Source organism: Orbicella faveolata, unplaced genomic scaffold, assembly GCF_042242905.1.
Source record: "Orbicella faveolata isolate gen_17 unplaced genomic scaffold, um_ofav_v1 contig_26, whole genome shotgun sequence".
NCBI lineage: Eukaryota > Metazoa > Cnidaria > Anthozoa > Scleractinia > Merulinidae > Orbicella > Orbicella faveolata.
This window is the reverse complement of record NW_028301554.1, coordinates 12,246,468-12,268,271: the sequence shown is the minus strand read 5'-3', so window position 1 is coordinate 12,268,271 and position 21,804 is coordinate 12,246,468. Positions and strand designations below refer to the sequence as shown.

Below are 21,804 nucleotides of genomic sequence, written 5' to 3'. Positions count from 1 at the left end.
TTTTCAAACAGGTGGGTGTACAGTTAACCCGTAGAAAGTGTTTTTATGGCATTTAAAGTTATAGCCCATAGAAAAATATGGCGATTTTTTAGTGCTATAATTCGTTTGCAACACATCGTAATATTTTGCGTTTCTGTTCGATCTCGTTTCGGGCTCAAAAGAAACCTCGATTTATTTTATTTTTCACTCAGTCATACCATGAAGACCTGAGCTGAATGTAAAGACCATTGAAAGATTCTTAAGTAGCTGCCGTGCGACGCGCAAAGCAATCAAATTTTCAGAAAATTTAGCATAACAGGAAGTAGATTTTGAGCTCAATCGGGGCAAAATCGTTTTTCGCAAATTTCTCCCCAAAAAAGCTGCATTAGCAGAAACTAACTATGGTCCGTTTGTTTACTAGCTAGGGCCAATCTATGGGCAAAAAATGAGCAAAATCGATTTTTCGACTTGTGCCGTTGTTTGGTCCATAGTTATGGGCACTGGCTCTTAAATATTGGGGAGGTCTGGAACACAGTATGTTGCCATGGTAACAAAACTGTTAAGCTCGTTTTGTGGAGCACATTTAGTAGAGTCTTACTGCAAAGAATCAAACATTTCTGATACAAATTGGCCGAGATCTCTTTCTTCATCATATTTGATCAAAATTTTGTTGAGTGTATGACGTCATCATTTGGCTAATTCGCATATCTTAAAAACTTGAATATCTCAGGAAAGAAAAGAGACATTTGAAAATAGCAAACGGCATTTTTCTTCTCATACAGACTACTTGTTTATATTTTAAAATGGCTTAGATAGGAGAGATGCAATTTTCGTCATGGTACCACTTTAAATAGCGTGCAATATAATTACAATGAATAAATTTCACAACTGTATTTGTACTTGTTGAGTTGATACATGTGACAGAATAAATAGCTTCCGGTGCGAAGCTGAAAGATTCTCGCTCACTTTTCAGTGGAGATTAACGCTTTTAAATATTCTCACTTTTAAAGATTCCCCATTTTAAAGATGTTCTTGAGAGCACAGTGTTCTAGACAGCACATATTATCTTTTCCGAATACTAGCTATGCTCTCATTTTCAGTGATAGCTTTTTACTCTGCGATAGAAATTGGTCCATATTCACTGTATAGACTGTATAGAAAGAAGGTGATCACTGCATTCGAACTAAATGAAAAAAATCGTTGGGGCCCGGTACTCGTTTCCGAGAAAAACGATGATTTGTCTCTCGCAAGCCAAGCCGTCAGCAAAAGCCAGTATTTTGTATATGTTGTGTATATGCGAGTATATGCACGCTCTGGTGAGCGCGCGCTAATGACGCGAAAATCGTGCGCAGTGCAATTCTGAGGAATAACCTTAAAGATCTCCCAATTTAAAGATTCCCCATTTTAAAAATTCTACATTTTAAAGATTCCCGCTTTTAAAGATTCTTCATTTTAAAGATTCCCCATTTTAAAGATTCCCGCTTTTAAAGATTCCCGCTTTTAAAGATTCCCGCTTTTAAAGATTCCTCATTTTAAAAAGTCCCCATTTTAAAGATTCCTCATTTTAAGGATTCCCCGATTCCCCGACTCCCCGACTCCCCGACGCCACGATTCCCCGATTCCCCGATTTCCCGATTCCCCGATTTCCCGATTCCCCGATTCCCCGATTCCCCGATTTCCCGATTTCCCGATTTCCCGATTCCCCGATTCCCCGATTCCCCGATTCCCCGATTCCCCGATTCCCCGATTCCCCGATTTTCCGATTCCCCGATTCCCCGATTCCCCGATTCCCCGATTCCCCGATTCCCCGATTCCCCGATTCCCCGATTCCCCGATTCCCCGATTCCCCGATTCCCCGATTCCCCGATTCCCCGATTCCCCGATTCCCCGATTCCCCGATTCCCCGATTCCCCGATTCCCCGATTCCCCGATTCCCCGATTCCCCGATTCCCCGATTCCCCGATTCCCCGATTCCCCGATTCCCCGATTCCCCGATTCCCGATTCCCGTCGTTTCAAAAGTTTTCAGCGCATCCAATTGATATGAATGCTTTACAAGATACCGTCGTACCGCTTGCAAATAATAATGAAGAAAAGACTGCTAGAATAAATGTATTTAACAATTAGTGGAGCTAAAGTTTGACGATGAAGACAACTTCTTTTCATTCGCGAACGATACTGTTGAGAAAACGATTTCCATTCATCCCAAGCTGAAGGTGTAGATTTCTCTGTTGAGCCGACGCTCGAAAGTGAAAATTTGATTCTGAAGAAGATCCTGACAGTTTTAGAACCAAGCCATTGAGCACTTTTTTGTATTTACATTTAACAAATTGACGTAAGTTTTTTATGCGTCTGTCCTCTTGTTGATGGTAAATTACGTCATAACATTGTCAAAGTGACTGTGGAACCACGAGCCGCAGGCGAGAGGGTTGTCCAATGTACACGAACTGATACGACCCGTATAATGGCATGTTCCTTTTCGCACGACTCGTACGAGTCGTACGGGTCGTCAAACAATGGTTTATGAGTCGTTCAGTTGGTGAACTGTAAATCATTAGAGGGACTTAGAGTGCATATACAAGTCCACGACCCGTACGACTCGTACGACTCGTACGGGAACGACTTGCAAAACATTGTTTCACGACCCGTACGAGTCTTGAGTACCGTTGGTAAACTTTATATCATTAGAGAGACTTAGAGTGTATATACAAGTCCACGACTCGTACGGGTCGTGAAACAATGGTTTACAAGTCGTACAGTTGGTGAACTGCATATCATTAGAGGGACTTTCGGCCTCTTCATATGAGCCCGGTTACCGGGATGAATTTTGTTGTCTGTTCATATGGGAAATTTGTCGGGGGCTCTCGCGTGGATGTTGTCACGTTGTGTGATCAAATGGTGAGAGTTGAGAGATTCTTTTGCGTATTTTTCACAGCGATGGCAGGGAATAAGGCAGGGAATACGAACCAGGGCGCTTATATGTAGTTTTATGCTCTGAGCTAACGGAAAAGGTGGGTTTTTCAGGGTCGAAAACAAGACTTCAATCTAGCGCTGGGAATGAATACTAAGATCTGCTCACGCTAGTTGTAAGCTTACGCGTATGTTTTTGCGTTTGTTCTGACTTAAGAATATAGCAAGAAAACTCTACACTCTGGTATCGAGTTAATTTGTGAGTTTCTCAGACAATGGTTCATCATAACCAAAACCTGTTTTGACGGTTTCTTATTGTTTCTGCTTGTTTGGTGAGTTTGCAAAAGTTTTTGAAAGGAAAGTCTGACGCGTACAATTAGCTCATTTGCATAGTGCAGCTCGTGCACTTTCAAGTCCGAGTCGGTGTTTGAATTGTCAACAAGTCTTGACAAAGATTTCTTTCGTTATCTTTTGTGCTGAGATGCTGTAACAAATTTCACGAACGCAAAAAAGGCTACTAACATCATGTGTGTTTCTTCAACATGAGCATAGTGAAGTTTTACACTGCGAAAATGAAAATAGACAAGGAGTTTTGATAGCTCGATCAACAAACTCGAAATCGTTATTCCAAGTTGATTAAAGAAAGCGTCATCGTAACTTTGCTGATTATTTCTGCTTTATTCACATATTTCCAGCTTAGCTTTTATATATTCTCAAACATTTATCAATCTTAAACATATTTAAAAACTATAGAGTTATTGTTTGAGTTCGATGTACGCTTTCACACGAAAGAGCGGCGGAAGTACAATTTGTCATGTTTACTGACTGTATTGAAAACACGCATCGGCGGGCGCTCTCATTCATTGACAACAGAGAATTTACTGGATTTTTACACGAATAAAACTGAGCAGTATCTAAGGACGTAAAGTTATTGGGCCTTGGATGAAACATTAAGCGTTGCTTAAAATTCAAGCGAAACTCAAACTAGCAATTATTTTGTTTTACTTTTCGGTCGCGATAGACTGACAAATTCCTCGCAAGTGTGTGGCAAGAGGAGCTAGGAAACTATGAAGCCCTGAAGCTCTGCTATATCTAAATATATCCAGCTAGTTTTTTGCTGTATAATGGAAAAGCTGTTAATCTTCAACATATGTGAAATTTAAAGTGGAGTAATGTACAACTCATGTAAAAGAAGCATCCGTCGGAACACAACTTGGTCAGCGATATATATAAGCTCACAGCGGAACATACCTAAATTCGACACTGTCTTACTTCACTCAAACTGGAGCAGCTTACGACGAAAATACTTAAGCAAAATTCCAACAGACGTGAACGCGTTGAGTTGTGGGCCAAACACATGAAAATTTTCGGGAATTTCGGACGCCATTTCCTCCGCGCGACATCCGCAAAAATCCTCGCAGCATGTACGCGCGTGTGCCGCAGGCGATGGCGCAATTTGTTCTAAAAATAGAATTATTGTCCCATATCATGGGGACAACCCTAATACTAGAAATGGCGCGCGCTTACGGTCTCCGTCCCCGATTATGGCTCCTGTTAGAATTTATATTCCTCGTTCTTAAAACGTGAATGCCCCAAAGCGCAAAACACGATGATTATTCTTCGTGCTAAAAATACGTTTTTAGAGGTTTGAGTTTTCAGTTATAAATAAGGTCTTAGGTGTGTTTCACCCCTGGCCGAAACGGTTAACTTTTATATCTTTAAGTAGATATAAAGTTGAGTTTTATTTCATGAACACTTCGTTTAAGGGCCCATTAACCGATCTCTTCGAGCCGTCGCTAAGGAAAATTTATTCTCATATAACCTCATCATTTTTGGTTAGTTCAGAGTTATTTCATGTGTTTTAACTTTTTCATGATCAGTAACACTAGTAATGACGTCATCAGGCCACGCCCATAGTCAGGTGACTAATACTGAAAAAACGCAAAGGCTCCCAGGCAAATTGCTTTATCGGGATCTTTTTTCATTGATTTAATATCTTAATTTAAATCCTCATTACGCTATGCATAGATTTTGTTTCATTTCTAAAACGTCAGATTTTTAGAGAATTTCAAAATTTAAAAAAATTCGTAATTTTCTGAAAAAAGCATGATTTCGGAAAAGGAATGCATAGCTATGTTTCCAACGTTGGCTTTGATCGAAATCCGTCGAAAAAGACCGGATTTAGAGAAAAGCCGCGTTTCCTTTAGCATTTAAAGAAACCGGAAGTGCGCCCGATATATAAATTGGAAGTTACCCTATCAGCGCGTGCGCAATTTACACTACCAGCGCACTTCGGTAAGATCAAACAAAGCCACACGGAGTTAGTTTTTCTTCTTTCTATTGTTCTTGTTTCTCTGTTTTTCTCTTATTTTGTCTTTGCTTGTACTTTTTCTACTATGCATTTTGTGAAACACAAAGAAAAAACATCTTAAACGCAAACGAATTTGCAAGTTATTCAGTTGTTTTTACTTTCCACGCTCAGGCTGACGGAAGTAACCGGAAGTGAAATTTCACCTCCTTAGCAACGCGCGCGAGCGCGCGCATAAATCGGTTAATGGGCCCTTAACCTTATAACTTACTCTAGAGATCACACTTAGAGCCCTGCTTGTCTTCTTGTCTTATGACTTCAGAAAAGGGAGTTTTCATCAAATGAGGAGAAATGATTGTGATTTATGTGATCACATTATGTTTAGGCCTATTCCTTATCGTGATGAATCAATAATTAAATGATTATGAAAAAAATTATTGAAGAGAAAATATATACTGTACATGTTTAAGAGAACGCTTTAAAGATAAGAACTGAGTAGAAGGAAGAGAAAGAAAACTTAAGATTTAAGGCGCGAACATGAAGGGGCAGAACAAGTTCGTACTAAAACTGATTTGAGAAAAACCAAGAATATCATTCAAGAAATAAAAATGTGAACTATTCTCTTGTTCTGCCGACGCTGGAGTACCTCTGTTCCCTGAATTTCTAACGCCCCTCTCCCCCACCCTCCCCCCTACACCGCCATCCCAGCATGGTTAGTAGAAGGGACTGGGTCATGACTTCACAAACAGAAAAGTCATGCAGAAAAATCTAACTGAACTGAAATTGACAGGAAAAGAAACAAGTTTGACCGAAATTAAAAACTGTTACAAGTGGATTTACCATTTTTCAGTAATTTCTACGCTTGATATTATAAGATTTTGAAACTTTTTTAAAAGCCGAAAGTGGTCATAACTAGGGATTTCATTTTCTTTTGTTTGCAAATGGTACTTTGAAGATTGCCATCTTGGGCATTGTTCCCTGGACCCTAAACACGTAATGTGGCAACGCGTGTTTCGGGCGCAAGTAAGTTCAAAGTGCGGAACTTGATATAGTGAACGGGTCATTTTGCAATTTATGTGCGTTGGCCCTTGGGCTGGCGTTACATATCTTCGCTACACAGTGGTGACGAGTCCCGATATTAAGGACGAAACAGCTGCCCACTGTTGCGATCCTGCTTTACCGGTGTTAGTCATGTTGGTGTCTCGAAACATCTTTCACGTAGTATCAGCCTTGCAGTCTATTGTTTGTCTTTATGTATATTTTTGGCTGATCAGATCTCTTGTAGGTCCGACGTTGGCAGCGTTTATCGTATGCGGTCCTTCGCAGTTTCTGGTTTCTCATAGATTTTGACCATCGTGGTCTGAAATAGGGATGTTGTTTTTACTGTACATGTGGTTTGGCACTGGGTATTTACTTAACTTACAATGAACTTTTTTTGTCCGTATTTAACATCGGCAAATTTGTACCCCTTCTCAAATGTTCACGCAAATGGAAGGCACTGTCTTCTGGTTTCCCGCGGTCATATGGTCCAGTTATAGAGCCGCGTACTAATTTTAGAGGTATGAAACAGGATCGATCGATTTTGGGTTCAGATCTGAAACAGGACACAGATATTAGTCTGAAATAGGGTACAGGCTTCAAGGTTCGGGCCGCACACCCATACAAAAAACTTGGGCAAGTACCCCCCACCCACCCCCCGTCTCGGGCAACAAACCATCTCTAATCTCAGACGCTGCTATGCTACAATTGCTAGGGCTCTGGACTCTAGATTGTCCCCAAGCCCCCAGGATATTTTGATCTTCATTCCTCTGATCATTCCTCGACTGATCTTGAATGTAATATTGTAGCCACAGCGGCTTTCGGGATCATTATCATAGGATAAACAGTACGAACAGTCACAGGAAGTGATATAGGATGGTTAAGTAAGTTGTTTTGAAAGTGTCGTTTTCGCTTTCGCCGACTTCGTTTGTGAACAGAAAAATTTTTAGGGAATCAAAACGAAACAAGAGGAGAAATGGTTTAGGATGTAACACTGTCGCCACGTCAAATGGAAGCTGGGAATGAAGAAGATTAAGGGGAAGTTGGCGAAACGAAGTTCTCAGGTTAGTGCAGATTGACCATGGTAATAATATGGAGCCTGATATGAAGAGCTGGAGTGTTTATTCGGGGACAACAGGTTCTGTAAGCTTATGTTTGCGATCTTTTGATACTTGTTTGAGATTAAGGGATTATGAATATTAACTTAATTAAGCAGTGAGTCTCAGTAGGCTTTCATGTAGTCTTCCTTGTGAAGTTTGCAAAATAGGAATATTCTTCAGTTGAGAGACAGTTATTCACACGAGCAGTAAGCCTGGTTCACACTAGCGACATAACGACATGCATAACGACATCGTCACGAACGACATAAAAAGGACGTTATCTCGAGGTACAAAGGACGTTATGTTTGTAGTGTGAACATGTAGACATAATGACATATTAGCAAGATAACAGCATGAACATAATGACATAAAGATAAAACTTATCTTTTGCTTATGTTGTTATGTCGTTATATCGCTAGTGTGAACCAGGCTTTAGGGGCCTTGTTGCATGCTTATAATAAGGTCCGCTGGACGTCTGGTAGAGGAAGGGGTAAGGCGAGTCAATTTTGGACGTTATTGACCAAATGGAAAATGATCCATTTTGATGTTTGGAACAGCGCTTAACGAGAACAGGCAGTCTTCATTTGTGTGAATGAATGACATACAGTTGAAAAAGACTGAGTAAAGAAAGACTTCAGAGTACTTGAGGGAGTGGAATGCTGTTGGCCTTTTGTGGCCTGGTACCAGTGATTGTGGTGATTTTGTTTCCCTGTTCCACTGCATGAGGGTCTCGGTGAAACAAAACTCACTGTTTCCCTTGGGGCCAGTCATTAAGTGCAAATTATTTTTCTGTGGATAAAAACACTATATTAAGGTACATGTATCAAACATGCTTACTTCTTATTCACTATTATTGTCACTTTGTCGGGCATTGTGGGGCATTGTGTGGGCTAAAATGGAGAATTTGCCGGGCTAATATGTATTTTAGCCCTCTGAAATAAACTTCACATTTGCACTTACAAGTAAGCTTTATTAATTGACCTTTCCTTTCATGTCCTCTACAATTTTTTAAAACTCAAATGGCAAGATTTTGTAATTTTTAGCCAGCTTTGCTTGATGTATTTTGTATTTTCACAGAGTGAAAATAAAAGCTGATTGTCCAGACTGTTTTGTTGACATTTTTTTCAGTTTTTATTTTCTCGGTGCCCTCCAAAGTGATAACAGAAATGGAGTTTATGTTTTTGGGCATAAATATGTTTTGGGCTCTTCTCAGAGCTCATTTTAACCCTCATTTAGTGGCTCGGGCTAAAATGAGTCTGAGTCAGGCCCAAAACATATTTATGCCTGCGAACTCTATTGTTTTATTGTTTTATTTTTTCTTCTTATCATAATGTCTTTGTATTACTAAATAATTCAAGTTTTGAATACTACTTTCAATTGATTTTTAACAGTAATTCATTTACAGGAAACAAGGTACATAGTGTACTATCAGTAGTTAAGCTAAGTAACCATGGAGCAATTAAAAGACTTTTTCCACACAGACGCAACTTCAAGTGAATCACCACAGTGCAGCTGACTGGACTAAGTATGATGAGCGACTTATTGAGTGTGTTGAGAATGGAGATGTGGAGAAGCTCAAGTAAGCTCATTTGTCTTTAGTGTTGTACATTTGTTTTTGTTTAGCAATGTGAAAACACCTCGGCAATTGTATTAGTTTAATGAAGTAGTTAGCTTGTATAAATTACTTGATTGCCACTCAATGACTTACATGTACCATCTATAGTCAATCTCAAAGAAAACACTTCACATATGCTGCTAAGGGTGATTCCCGAAGATGTGCAGTCACTGTACAGTAGCATTCTTTGCACTAAAAAAGGGAGAACTGACATTACCTGAAGTATAGCTGTTATCCTCGGTCAAAATGAGAGTGTGGTATTACTCAGAAAATAAAGAAAATGCATGGATCTGAACTCACGAACAGAGTGTATCACGCTAGCGATGCTAGAACTCATGTGTCTAACATGTTGTGTTCTACCACAAGGAAAAGCACTCAACATTTGTTTGTTATCCTGTATGAAATGTATCTTTCACCTAACATATAGTCGGCACTGAGGCTAACTAACCTGTGCATGCATTTCGAGCAAATTGCTGTAATTGTTCTTAAGAGAATAGCACCACAAGGATAGCAAGAGATTTGTGGAAACATAATAATAACAATAATAAAAATATTAATAATAAAATATATTATTATTATTATTATCATTATTATTATTAATTGTTCTTAAGAGAATAGCACCACAAGGATAGTTTCAAATAGTTTTGTACCATCATCAAGAAAGTAACATAAGTACGACACGTTTTGCATATGACACACAGGTACCTACCCCACCCACCCCCCTACAGGGGACCACCTTAACCGGTCCGTATCTCAAACCCCCTTCTCTAAAATCCTGTATCAACCCCAGGCTGTTAAGTAGTTTATTACTATATTTTTTTCTTGGTGCAAACTTGTCATCACCCTGTTTTATCAGTACTTGTACTGATACTTTGTACTGAATTAATCTTAGGTCAACATTGGCAAAAAAAGGAACATCAGCCACTAAGGTGGATCCAAATGGAACAACAGCGTAAGGAAATATCCAAGTATATAAATTTTAAGTCATGACAGTCAAATCTCTAGTAAATATATTATACATGTAGTCGTTTCATTGTATGACAATTTTTTTTTTACTTACATGGTTAATGGTCCAAAGTGTCTGCTCAGAAAGCTGGACAACTAAAAATAGGAAGATCAATGCCTGATTTTTTGAAGGCATGTCAGATGTTAGTGACCATGTGCATGGTGTTGATGTACAGTCGCTAATCATGGACTGAATGTGAACGAAAATAATCGTAGTCATAGATTCTCTGTTATATCAGCTTGTGGTGTTGTTGTTTGAATCTCCTCTCTTTTGCCCGGTTAGCGAGTAACAAGCAGAAAACTTTACACGACTCACTGAAATTCTTGGTGGCGGCATTACATTTTCAATCCCAAACAGTGCAGAGTTTGCAGCATTTACAGCGTTTGCAGCGTTTAAAACATGTCTAATGTTTGTTTGGTTTCCTTCTATTGTTCGTTTCGTTTCGAACGTTTAATTGCGCACCTCAAGTTTATTTATTCAAAGACCTACGTGATTGGTTGACATTGCAAGGGATTTCCAGGGACCCTTCATGCAAAAAACTGGCTTGGTAAACAAAATGATCATCTGTTTGTTGCAACCAATTTTGTAGTGTTTTGAAAACTTCTGACAGGTTGTTTTGTGCAGACAAGAAAATGCACGTCAAAATTGAAAGATCTTATCTTCCACTGAAGTTAAGATCAATTGCTCAATTAACTAAAAATAGTGTCACAAAAATCAAGATATATCAACTGATAAAGCTATTAAATAAGGCTCGGTTTAAACGTCGCATTTTACATGTGCCGAATCGAATTGCTGAATTAAGTGCGTGTAAAATGCGACGTTTAAATCAATTAAATGCGACATATTTCAATTAAATGTGAGTTCAGTCGAGTATTTGACTGAAGTTCAACAGTTGATTTAAATGCCACATTTTACATGTGCCGAATCTAATTCATAAATTATGTTAAATAAATTATGTTAAATAAATTGTGTGTGCTCGAATGGGAATTAACACGTCGCTATCGCTTGCGCTCAACAATTTTATTCAGCAAAAAAATGTGACGTTTAAATCAAATCAGCCAAACTTATTCATTCGAGTCGACTAAAATTAGTATTTGATTTGGCGCATGTAAAATGCGACGTTTAAACCAGGCCTAAAAAAAAAAAAAATGGATAAATCAGTGGTAACCTTTCTGCTTCATTCAACCTGGAATTTTACTAGCCGTGAGAACCAACGATTCTGATTGGCCAGCCTGTAATTGTATTGTATCAAAAGTTAACAAAAAGAGTCAACACAATTGTTTCATCTGGGATCCGTCTAGGTTTTTTACGAAGGCACAGGAGGTTTCGTTTGTACTTTAAAACAAGTTGTCATGTTAAACATGCCTTAATGTAACAGAAATTGACATGACATGAGTAATTTAATGCTGCCACTGAAAGCCACGAAACTTTCAGCTGATCCCAAGTTCACTGAGTTCAAACCTCTCATAGCACTGGCTAATCATGTAATAAATTTAGGAAGAGCAGCATGGTTCTGGTCCAGTTTAGGAACAAAAATGATACTCCAACAGTCTTCCAAGTACTGTTTACAAGCAATTTACTTCAAACATTTTGCACGTTTTTTCGATGCATTGGGAAAGCAGGCTTGCCAATGCTTTCAGTGAAATAACTCTAAACACATCCTTGAATAATGCTGAAGAACATTTTAAATGATCTGCGCATTGGAAGATTTATAAACTATGTAAAATTTGCATTCATTGTGCCTAAACTGTGCTTGCCTGTGCCTGAACTGTGCATCAATTGAAGCTGAAGTCGAGATTCATGTGCCAGTGGCAAGTCACCAAGCAACAGACGCAAGAACAAGGACGCCAAAGATAGTTCAAAACCCGGGTTGTAAACGATACTCAAAATAGAAATCAAACGAATAATAGAAATGATACGAACGTGTGATAAAAACAAAACGCACAATAAAAACATTGCAAACGATAGAAACAATCCAAATGATGGAAACAAAACGAACCAAACGAACGATGTGAACGTTTTCACAAGCTGGACAAAACGCTTATGTTTAACGTTGAAATTCGGACCAAAACTTTGGTTCAAAAATATGAATGTAACGCTAGAAAATCACTTTTATCTTTGGTTGTGTTGACTTTCTGTGAAAAATACCTATTCAACTTGATTCTGCAACTCATGTGCACCTTGATTTTCAAGACTTTTGTCTCAAAATTTTAACAGCAACAGAAAGGATGTCAAAAATTTCAAACTCGTTCACTCCTGTTTTTATCGTCAATTTCCTGTATGGTGTTTTCATTTTGTTTTCAAGTGAAAGTAAGTAGATATTCTGGGATTTTCTCATTAGGAGATAAATGCACATATAATTTACTTTCATTTGATGCCGCCAGATTGTTATAGCTGTCCTTAAATTTTATACTCCACCGTGTTTTTTAGCATTACATATTTTGTAGCGGCTCGGTAGACCAACACTGTGCGCATGGCCTAGTACATGGCAGAACCACAAAGCCTTTACCGTCACAGCTATCAGGTATTTAGTGGAAAGAATGGCCGAAACTCCTTGGAATTGTCAAAACTGTAATATTGACAATAATTATGCTCTCTCATCATAGGCCTGCAGTGCCTGCAGAGAGCTATATAATAAAACTCTCTGCACGCATTGCAGGCCTATGATGAAGGATCATTGAAGGGGTGACTGCAAAACCATGCTAAGTGACGATTTGGGTGAAAAAAATATTTGCGAAAGTGCTTGAATTTTTGCATGTGGTCCTCAATGTAATAGAAAAATGTGGTTCTGTATTTTTGCCGCTGGTTTTTGCTTTGCTTTATAAAGACGCCGCTAGGAAAACCAAGTGGTTTTTTGTATACACAATATCTCGAAAACGAAGCAAAGTTTAGCGGAAAAACTACGGGACATTGCTAAACATACCTAAACAAAACTGCATGCGAAATTTGGAGCATTTTCAACAAAGTTCACTTTTGAGAAAAATACCTAATGCCCTTTTTCAGCCAAGCTCTTTAGATAAACGAAGCCAGGGCCTTTGTTATAATAAACCGAAGCGAGCCTTTGTTATAAGTCAAAGTCCCACCTTGGTTTATTATAACAAAGGATTCATAACAAAGGATCGGCTCAGTTTATTATAACCAAGCCCGGTTTTGTTATGTGAAGGGCTTGGTGGAAAATGGGCGTTACGTATTTTGATCAAAAGTGAACTTTGTCAAAAAAGCTCCAAATTTCGCATGCGTTATTTTTTAGGTGTGTTAAACAATGTTCTGTATGTGTTTTTGCTGAAGTTTGCATCGCTTCTGAGACATTAAGGGTTCAAAAAACTTGTATTTGTTGTCACGTCAGTGTGTGACCGCAAAGATGTTCATTTCACTTAAAATGCAGCAAAATGTTGATTTTTCTCACAACGCGTAACCTTAACAAAATCTTAATTTCAGGTCAAAAACAGTTGAAAGGTTGATTTCACGTTAACGCATGACGGCAAGGATGTTGATTTCACTTAGAAAACAGCTAAATGTCAATTTCACGCAGCGCATAAGCTCAATGATGTTGATTTCAGGTTCGTCAGTTCCCTTCTAGTCTTCCTCACTGCCTTGTTATGTACTAGGATTTTTTTTATTAATGTGTTATTACAATTATTATTAATATCATTATTTTTGTAATATCGTTTATGATTTTTTTTTCCTTTGTTATATAATCGCAGTGAAAATTGAATAAATAAATAAATAGGTTAAAATGTTGATTTCACATTAACGCGTGACGGCAAGGATGTTGATTTCACTTAGAAAACAGCAAAATGGTAATTTCACGCAGCGCATAAGCTCAATGATGTTGATTTCAGGTCTAAATAGTTTAAAATGTTGATTTCATGTTAATGCGTGACAGCAAGGATGTTGATTTCACTTAGAACACAGCAAAATGTCAATTTCACGCAGCGCATAAGCTCAATGATGTTGATTTCAGGTCTAAATACATCTAGGTTAAAATGTTGATTTCACGTTAACGCGTGACGACAAGGATGTTGATTTCACTTAGAAACCAGCAAAATGTAAATTTCACGCAGCGCATAAACTCAATGATGTTGATTTCATGTCTAAATAGGTTAAAATGTTGATTTCACGTTAACGTGTGACGGCAAGGATGTTGATTTCACTTTGAAACCAGCAAAATGTCAATTTAACGCAGCATATAAGCCCAATGATGTTGATTTCAGGTCTTTATTAAATCCATTTTGAAATCACTGGTTATCCTTGCAATCTGATTGGCTCTCAGTGGTGTGATTTATTCACAAATCGCACTGTTTTTTGCTCTAAATCGCATCTTTTTCTCAGCCAATGAGAATGGGCCAGTAAAACAAAACAACCAATCAGATTTCAAGATTAGTTTAAAGTAATCAATAAAATTTCAGGAAAATGAAAGGCAAAAAGCCACTGTGTGGAGAATTTTGCAAGTTCTATTGCCGAAACTTTGTTGTTACTGTAGCTTTTTTTCCAAAAAAATTGATGAATTTAATTAATTACAGTTTCTGAATGACGATTATGAGCTCCTTTAGGCTGAAGACCTACTTTAATGGAAGTTCCCAACTTTCAGTGTCCATTTTGACGAATATTTTGGCGATTTTTCTTCAACATCTGCTCAAGATCCGTATGATACTGAGTCCAGTAAAACATAAACAAACGAAAACCACACAACAACAAATTCAGAGTCATCTCAAGAAGGTAGATGTTTCCAGGTTTCTGGTAGTTTCAAACGAAGCAACAAAACAGCTCAACTCCGTTGCTGTGAATAAACATAGTCAAAATACGCCACACTGCACAAAATAGTGCATGAACGAACGTCTTACGAAGCCGGTGCCAGTCCCGCCATCTTGAAAATATCTTAAAACAAATGGTGCTGCAAGAACTTGACAAGGTCCTGAGTATTGAGTCTTACGCCGAGGTTACAAAAAGAAACGGAGATGATAACGAGCTGGACCCCTTAAAATCATGCCATTGAACAGTATTTAAAAGAAAAAAAACGTACTATCCACTGGGCATCGTGCACTCGAGGGAGTTTCACAACTCAAAAGAAATTGATCGCAGAATTACACAGGATATGCACCTTCAAATTCCTTCTCCAAAGACAATGAAAAGTCTCAGCCTCAACCACAGAAGAAAGGTAGGCCTTCCATAATTGATTCAGGCGACGAGAATTGCACTTTTATACCTGAAGTACACTATTTTCGACTTAAGATCAGAACTGCTTGTTTCTTTGTCATGCTTGAATGAGTTTTCGTCACGTGACATCGTTTTGCATACTAAATGAGACGTAAAGACGTTTCCGGTTCCGCTTTTTTGAAACCGGCTACTGGAACAATACACCAAAAATCTAAATTTAAGGCGATAAAATTGTGCGATTTCAAAATGGATTTAATAAAGTGGCAATTGAACTTAGGGTCGTGCAATTTTGGTCTGAAATCATGCTTGTGATTTCAGACCAAATTGCACTCCACTCAGTTCAATTACCATTATAAATAGGTTAACATGTTGATTTCATGTTAACGCTTGACCGCAAGGATGTTAATTTCACTTAGAAAACAGCAAAATGGTAATTTCACGCAATGTGTAAGCTCAATGATGTTGATTTCAGGTCTAAATAGGTTAAAATGTTGATTTGACATTAATGGGTGACAGCAAGGATGTTGGTTTCACTTAGAAAACAGCAAAATGGTAGGAGCCCATGATGGGCTCTTGAAAATGGTATAAGCTCAAAAATGTTGATTTGAGGTCAAAAAAGGTGTAAATAAGAACAAAATAAAACAAATAAACATTTCAATAAGCACTTTTCCAAATACGGCAACGTCTTCAATGGCTAAAAATCACGAGATAAATACATAGTTTTCGACAAATGCGATCGTGGCTTTATGTCACGCACGGCCATAACTTCGAAGTTCAAAATGCGCTGGTACCTCTTATGCCTGATGAGGATAACAACTTTGGTGGCTGTTTAGTTTTGGATTTAAGAATTTGATGACTTCACATGAAAACGCTCTATAAATAGGGCTGACAGATTAACAGATTAACCTTTCTGCGCAACGTATGGGTCTCCATACATCTGCATGTCCGCTGATCCCAGAAGCTCAAAACACTACAAATCATGCCAATTTGAAATAAAATCAATGCAACCTGGATCACAGATCTATGTTACAATCGATCACTACTTGTTGGCCATTATTATGTTTGAATGAAAAAGGAAATTAAAGCAATCTAGTTACCAGTTTGAGAAACGTCCGCAGAACATTATTGCAATGCATGCCAGGAAGGGTCTTTACACCTCGTGCACAGGAAAACATGGCGGTTGAGACAAGACAAATTTTATAAGTCTAAAACCAGTTCTCACTTTCCAAACTTTGACGCTAGCAACGCTTGGCAAATGGGCCACAACTCACCAGAGGGTATTTTTCTTGGGCAAGTACTGCTCTTGGACTTTGCTGCCCTGCTCGATCTGACTTCGAACACCGATAACACGATTATGGTATATCAGCTGCCTTTGAAGCTTCAGAACACATTTTGATTCTTTAAAACATGCTGATGACTTACGGTTTTATCGAGGCTTTATGATGGCTCTCAACCACCAGGCAGGCATACAAGGTACTTTAAAACAATGTTTAAGATATTAGTTGACAGAACTCGAATGCAGCACATCTCTTTTTTGTTTGATGGTATTTTGTTTGACACTTGATCGATTCATGTGTTGTGTTCATGTCACAATAACCGATGTAAACAATCTGTTCCCAGATTTCTGCTCTATTTGCTGTGGGATTTGATTTTTACTTCATACACTATAAACAGTCTGCCTGTTTGCTGTTCAACAAATAAACCCCTAAAGACATGGCTAGGAAAAGCCAAGTTTTTTGCGTACATTTTAACTCGAAAACAAAGCAAAAACCAGCGACAAAAATACAGGACCAAGTTTTTCTATTGCATTGAAGACCACATGCAAAAATTGAAGCTCTTTTGCAAAATATTTTTTTCACCCAAATCGTTACTTAGCATGGTTTAGCACTCACCCCTTCAATTTGTAAACCTCCACACAAAAACATGTCTTGAGGAACACTGCAACTTGAGTCAAACTGTTTTTCCTTTACTGGAATTGCAAAGGCATGGGAGGGGTAATGCAGTTTGGAATTCCAAAACGATGGGACAGTTTCAGTTCTGAATTTCCAGAGGGTGGAGACAATGAAAGCTTTGCTTGAAATCACTGATCTGTTAGCTTTTTTAGTTCATAAATCTGCGTAAATCAAGCACAAACTACTGTGGAAGCAGGATAAAGATCAATCAAGCAGGTGTTAGCATTCATGCTGATGAGAGTAGATCAAATGTGGGTTGTGCAGCAAGCTCCATATTGAAGAAGCCTTTAAGTTGATGAATTAGTCCTTAGATTAATAAAATATAAAAAAAGTCTGTGTTTCTTACGGATTTAAAATTTTCAATTGATGATCTTGTTGCCTGTGAAAAACTCACACCAGTCTCATGGGGGTAACCTAGTTTGGAATTCCAAAAGCATGGGGGAGTTTCAGCTCTGAATTTCCAGAGGAGGGAGACAGCAAAGGCTTTGCCTGCAATCACTGATCTGTTGACTTTCCTAGTTTGTAAATCAAGCAGGTAAAGCTGTGGTGTATTTGATAGTAAACAACTTAAAGATAAGACTTAGAAGATAGGAAAGAGTACTACTGGGGAAGCTGTGGTGTACTAAAATGTTAACAAACATGAGTTGCTGGTGTGCTAGTTTGCTTCACTGAAAATTGAAAATTTTCTTGGGGGGCGGGGGAAGTGCAAGTTTCCCATTTGTTAGAAGTTTTAGGCAGTCAAATGGATAGAAGGAAAGGAAGGAGGGTTAACGATTTTAGAATTCAGGGGACATGGGGGTTTGAGCATTTTGGAATTTCCAAAGGCAATGGGGAGTTAAAATGTTCATGCCGCCCATCCTAGGGTATGGATACATTGTATTTTCTGGAATCACCCATTTGTTGAGCATTTTAATGAACCTGTTGTTTTGCCATTCAAATTTGAGATAAACCAATTTTGAAAAAACTAATGGCAACATTTCAACATTCATCTGGTTTATCTGGGCTTCGCCATGGCCATGTGAATACACTAAGATTAAAGTACATTTTTTGCATTTTATTGGTCTTTTTCCCATAGCCTACACACAGCCTGTCAGTTAGGAAACTTTGAGTGTTTAGAGGTGTTGCTAGAAGAACAGCCTGACCTATCATTTGTTAACAGGTCAGGTAAGTATAAGGTCTGTTTTTTGCCTCTATTCTTTACACTTTTTGTCTTGAATATTTGACAGACAATAATTGTCAAGAAAAAATCCAGTTCATCCATTGAGAAATTTCCATCTCTTGTACTACCCAGGAATGTGGTAATGTTATGTACAACACCTTACTATCCAGTTTCTGCTCTATTATCTCTCCATTGGTGACTTACAGGAGGTTAAAAACAAAGGAAAATGTCAAACTTTAAGCTCTGAAAGTGGTCGCACATGGTATACAAGAGGTGGTTGCTTACAAGAGGTTCTAAATATAGTGATTTGACTTAGAAAAATTTGGTGTTTTCGAAAAGTGGCTGCTGAAGAGACAGGGGCGCTTACAATAGGTTGTGGCAATCGGAGGTTTGACTCTACATAAATTAGATAGATTCCATGTTGCAGTGCATCTGTTTAGTAATAGATCACAGAAGATGTCAAAATGTGATCTATTTTTGAACAGATGCATGGCAACATGAAATCTATTTGTTAATAAGAAACTGAACGAATCTAGTTCATGCTTGATCAATCGGGGAAGACAAATAAGTCATGCTGTATCTGTTACACTGTACCTTTAAATTTGTGTCTAAAATTAGTGGAATGCAGGTAGAAACTCACATTTATCCAAATCAACATATTCTGAATTATTAAGGATTTCCTTGCCTGTTTTAGGTGACAGTTACATTTTTCACCTATCAGTTCCAAAAATTACTGAAATCAGAAGGTAGCGATGCGAGTGTTGTTTTGAGCTACCATATTACATGAAATTTTTGCAACAAATTAATTCTTATGATTTTCACATAATTGAAGTGGTGTTGTGTGAACATAACATGATGCAAAAATTAAGGGACTCACATTATGTCAACAGTCAATAAAGAGCAACTTTATTACTACTGAAATATTTACAAAATCATATTTTGGAATTTTCAAATGAATGTAAATGGATATTGTGGTCAGTTGACCTGACCGGTAATTTACATACAAACATGAACTGCTTGTGGACATTGTGAGATCTGCTTTGTTGTGAGTGTGGCAATATAGTCCCGCTGTTGCATTTTTGTTTATTTTGACAATATTGTACCTTTGGTAAATTAAATTTTGTTTTCTAAATTCAAGGACATGTTAAAGAACATTGCCAAGGCAATAAATTATTGACTGTTAATCAAAAATGCAAAGTTAAAGTGATTCAAAATACAAAATTTCCGCAAAATCGTGGAATTTAAGTGTTTCAAAATATGCGCAGCTCAAAATAGTGAAATGAACATTTTGCAAAAATTTTGTGTAATAAGGTACACACTACATGTCCTTGATCAATATTCAAAATGCTTATCCTGTGTAAATGTGTAAATTGTCATATGGATGTATATAGCCTTGAATTATAGAGCTTGATATGTGAACCAAAATTTCTTAGGTAAGACACACAGAGAAGCTATTGGTGGCAATACCCTTTATTTCCCTTGTTGCTAGCTTAGTTTAAATAACTAAATCAATAACTACAAGGTTTTTCGTGGCCTTGCCTAATGTCTTTAGGTTGTAGTCCTCTTCATGTGGCAGCACAGTCAGGGAATATTGAATGTGTGAGGCAAATATTACAACACAAGGTTCATGTCGGAACACAGGATGGCAGAAAAATGACAGCGCTACACCATGCAGGTATGTTTAGCAGCTCTGTGACATTATTAAACTATTACAACCCTTTTAACTCTAGGTAGTACATAGCATTTTTATTAGTAAAGTTTCAAGTGAAAACCATGTGGAAATTATTGCATTCAGGCTTTATTCATTACTCTTTTTACATGATTGATCAAAATACACTTCAACCTGTAAATCTGACAACTAATCTCATGCTAAAATTTCACAAGTTTCTGTTCCATACTGTACAATTTTTTTGGAAACAACTGTTGAGTCTGTGAGGTGATCATTAGGAGCTTTTCAGTTGCTAGTTGTCTCTGCAGGTTTTAATTGGTCCAAAGGCCAAAACCTGAGAAGATATCATGGTGGTGCAGGCACGTGTATATACATGTATATGATTGTACAGGAAGAAAATGAAAAAGAGAAAGTATTAGTTTAGTATCTATACGGAAAAAAATTACGGGATTGAACAACAATTAGCTTGCACAAGGTGGTATCAAGAAAAACATTGTCGGCGTTCAAGGTGGTATTGGGTAATTATTCATTCAACCATGAGTTTGAGTGTCAACTGAAAGTATCTGATGGATTAGAAATGTTCAATTATACAAAGCAAAGGTGAGTTACATGTACTTACATTGTTTATGCAGGTAGCAAATTAAAGCTTTAGGAATAATATTATTTTGAAATCATTGATGTGGTCAAAATTTTGAATGATTTTTTTTTGTTTTGTTATCCATATGTTTGTTCTTTCTCAAGAACAAAGCTGTTGCCTTTGCTAAAATGTTGCCCAAAGTATCATGATTGCTCTTTTTTCCTCTAGCGGCAAAAGGACACAAAGGATGTGTTGAACTTCTTCTTAATAACAACGCATCCCTTAATGGAAAAGACAAGGTAAGAATAATTCTTGCCTTCAGTTCTGTCATTTGTAAAGTGCAGATTTATGCATATAAAGGATTGCAAACTTTTCCTGAAGGATCACACAGTCAACACTTGTACACCACTGAATTTGTTGAGGCATTTTTTTTATTGGTACAACTGGATCACCTTTGTTAAACAATGGTCAAGTTGTTTTCCTCGTGTCAATTTGAAACGTGAGCGATTTTCTTTCCAACCAATTCACAGTGAGCTTTCTTCATGAAGTGATTGCTAGCATTCCAGTCATGCACTATTTGTTATTGTTTCCCAAAGAAAAACTGCTTTTTATGAATTTTCTTTGGCCAGGATGGTAGAACTCCTTTGCTGATGGCAATACAGGGAGCCTTTGAAGATGTTGTCAAATTGTTGTTGGAGAGAGGAGCCAAGGTCAACATTGCAGATAATGCCAAGAAGTAAGTGTCCCACATTAAAATGCGATTATTAACGGTTGCTGCAAAATGTAATACTGACCTAAAATGTGTTCAAACGTGTGCAAAAATTATAAAATAATGTACGCAGTAAGCTAAGGGTCTTTTGGCAGTCCAGTGAACTCTTGTTATATCAGACACATTCTCGCTGTCATTTGGGGTCCATAAAGAGGGAGTTATGGCAGTTAGTTGGGGGAAAAAAATTGCTCGCTCAGTCAGTGAAGTCATTGGTATACAACAAAGGTGGCTGTATAATTCATTGCGGGATCCACATACCCTTACATGGGTGGCATGAACATTTTAAGCCCCCCTTGTCTTCAGAATTTTTAAAAATTAATGCCCTACCCCGAGGCCCTGTTAGGGGGGGGGTACCCATGTCCCTTGTCTGAAATTCGTCACCAGCCATGTCGGCATTTTGCAAGATTCCTATGTTGCCTGTAGGAATTTCGTCTCAGAGGAATTGTGTCGGGAAATTTGACCTTGTTCGATTAAAACGAAGCTATAACACGTCGTAATACCTTTGTTTATTTAAAAAAAAAACTGACACAGTGCTCTCAAGTCTCACCCACTGAGTGAGCATGAGGC

The 21,804-nt window shown here is 37.9% G+C and overlaps 1 protein-coding gene and 1 long non-coding RNA gene across 10 annotated transcripts in view; both read left to right on the top strand.

The window, feature by feature from the left end:
- The window catches only part of LOC149108180 (uncharacterized), a 217,721-nt gene that overhangs the window by 43,120 nt on the left and 152,797 nt on the right, over positions 1 to 21,804 (top strand). The window lies entirely within an intron of this gene.
- Positions 6,949 to 21,804, top strand: part of LOC110053062 (uncharacterized) — a 96,545-nt gene continuing 81,689 nt past the window's right edge. For 6 of the 9 annotated variants that reach the window (XM_089295668.1, XM_089295666.1, XM_089295665.1 and 3 more), the window contains exons 1-7: positions 6,949 to 7,297; positions 8,815 to 8,912; positions 9,841 to 9,900; positions 18,139 to 18,227; positions 19,775 to 19,897; positions 20,697 to 20,767; positions 21,098 to 21,204. In XM_089295668.1, coding sequence (XP_089151794.1) covers positions 7,256 to 7,297; positions 8,815 to 8,912; positions 9,841 to 9,900; positions 18,139 to 18,227; positions 19,775 to 19,897; positions 20,697 to 20,767; positions 21,098 to 21,204 — 590 coding nt within the window. In that variant the 5' untranslated portion in view covers positions 6,949 to 7,255. Of the gene's footprint in view, positions 7,298 to 8,814; positions 8,913 to 9,840; positions 9,917 to 18,138; positions 18,228 to 19,774; positions 19,898 to 20,696; positions 20,768 to 21,097; positions 21,205 to 21,804 lie in introns of those variants that run through there. The other 3 variants (XM_089295667.1, XM_089295669.1, XM_089295672.1) reach the window with 3 other exon arrangements.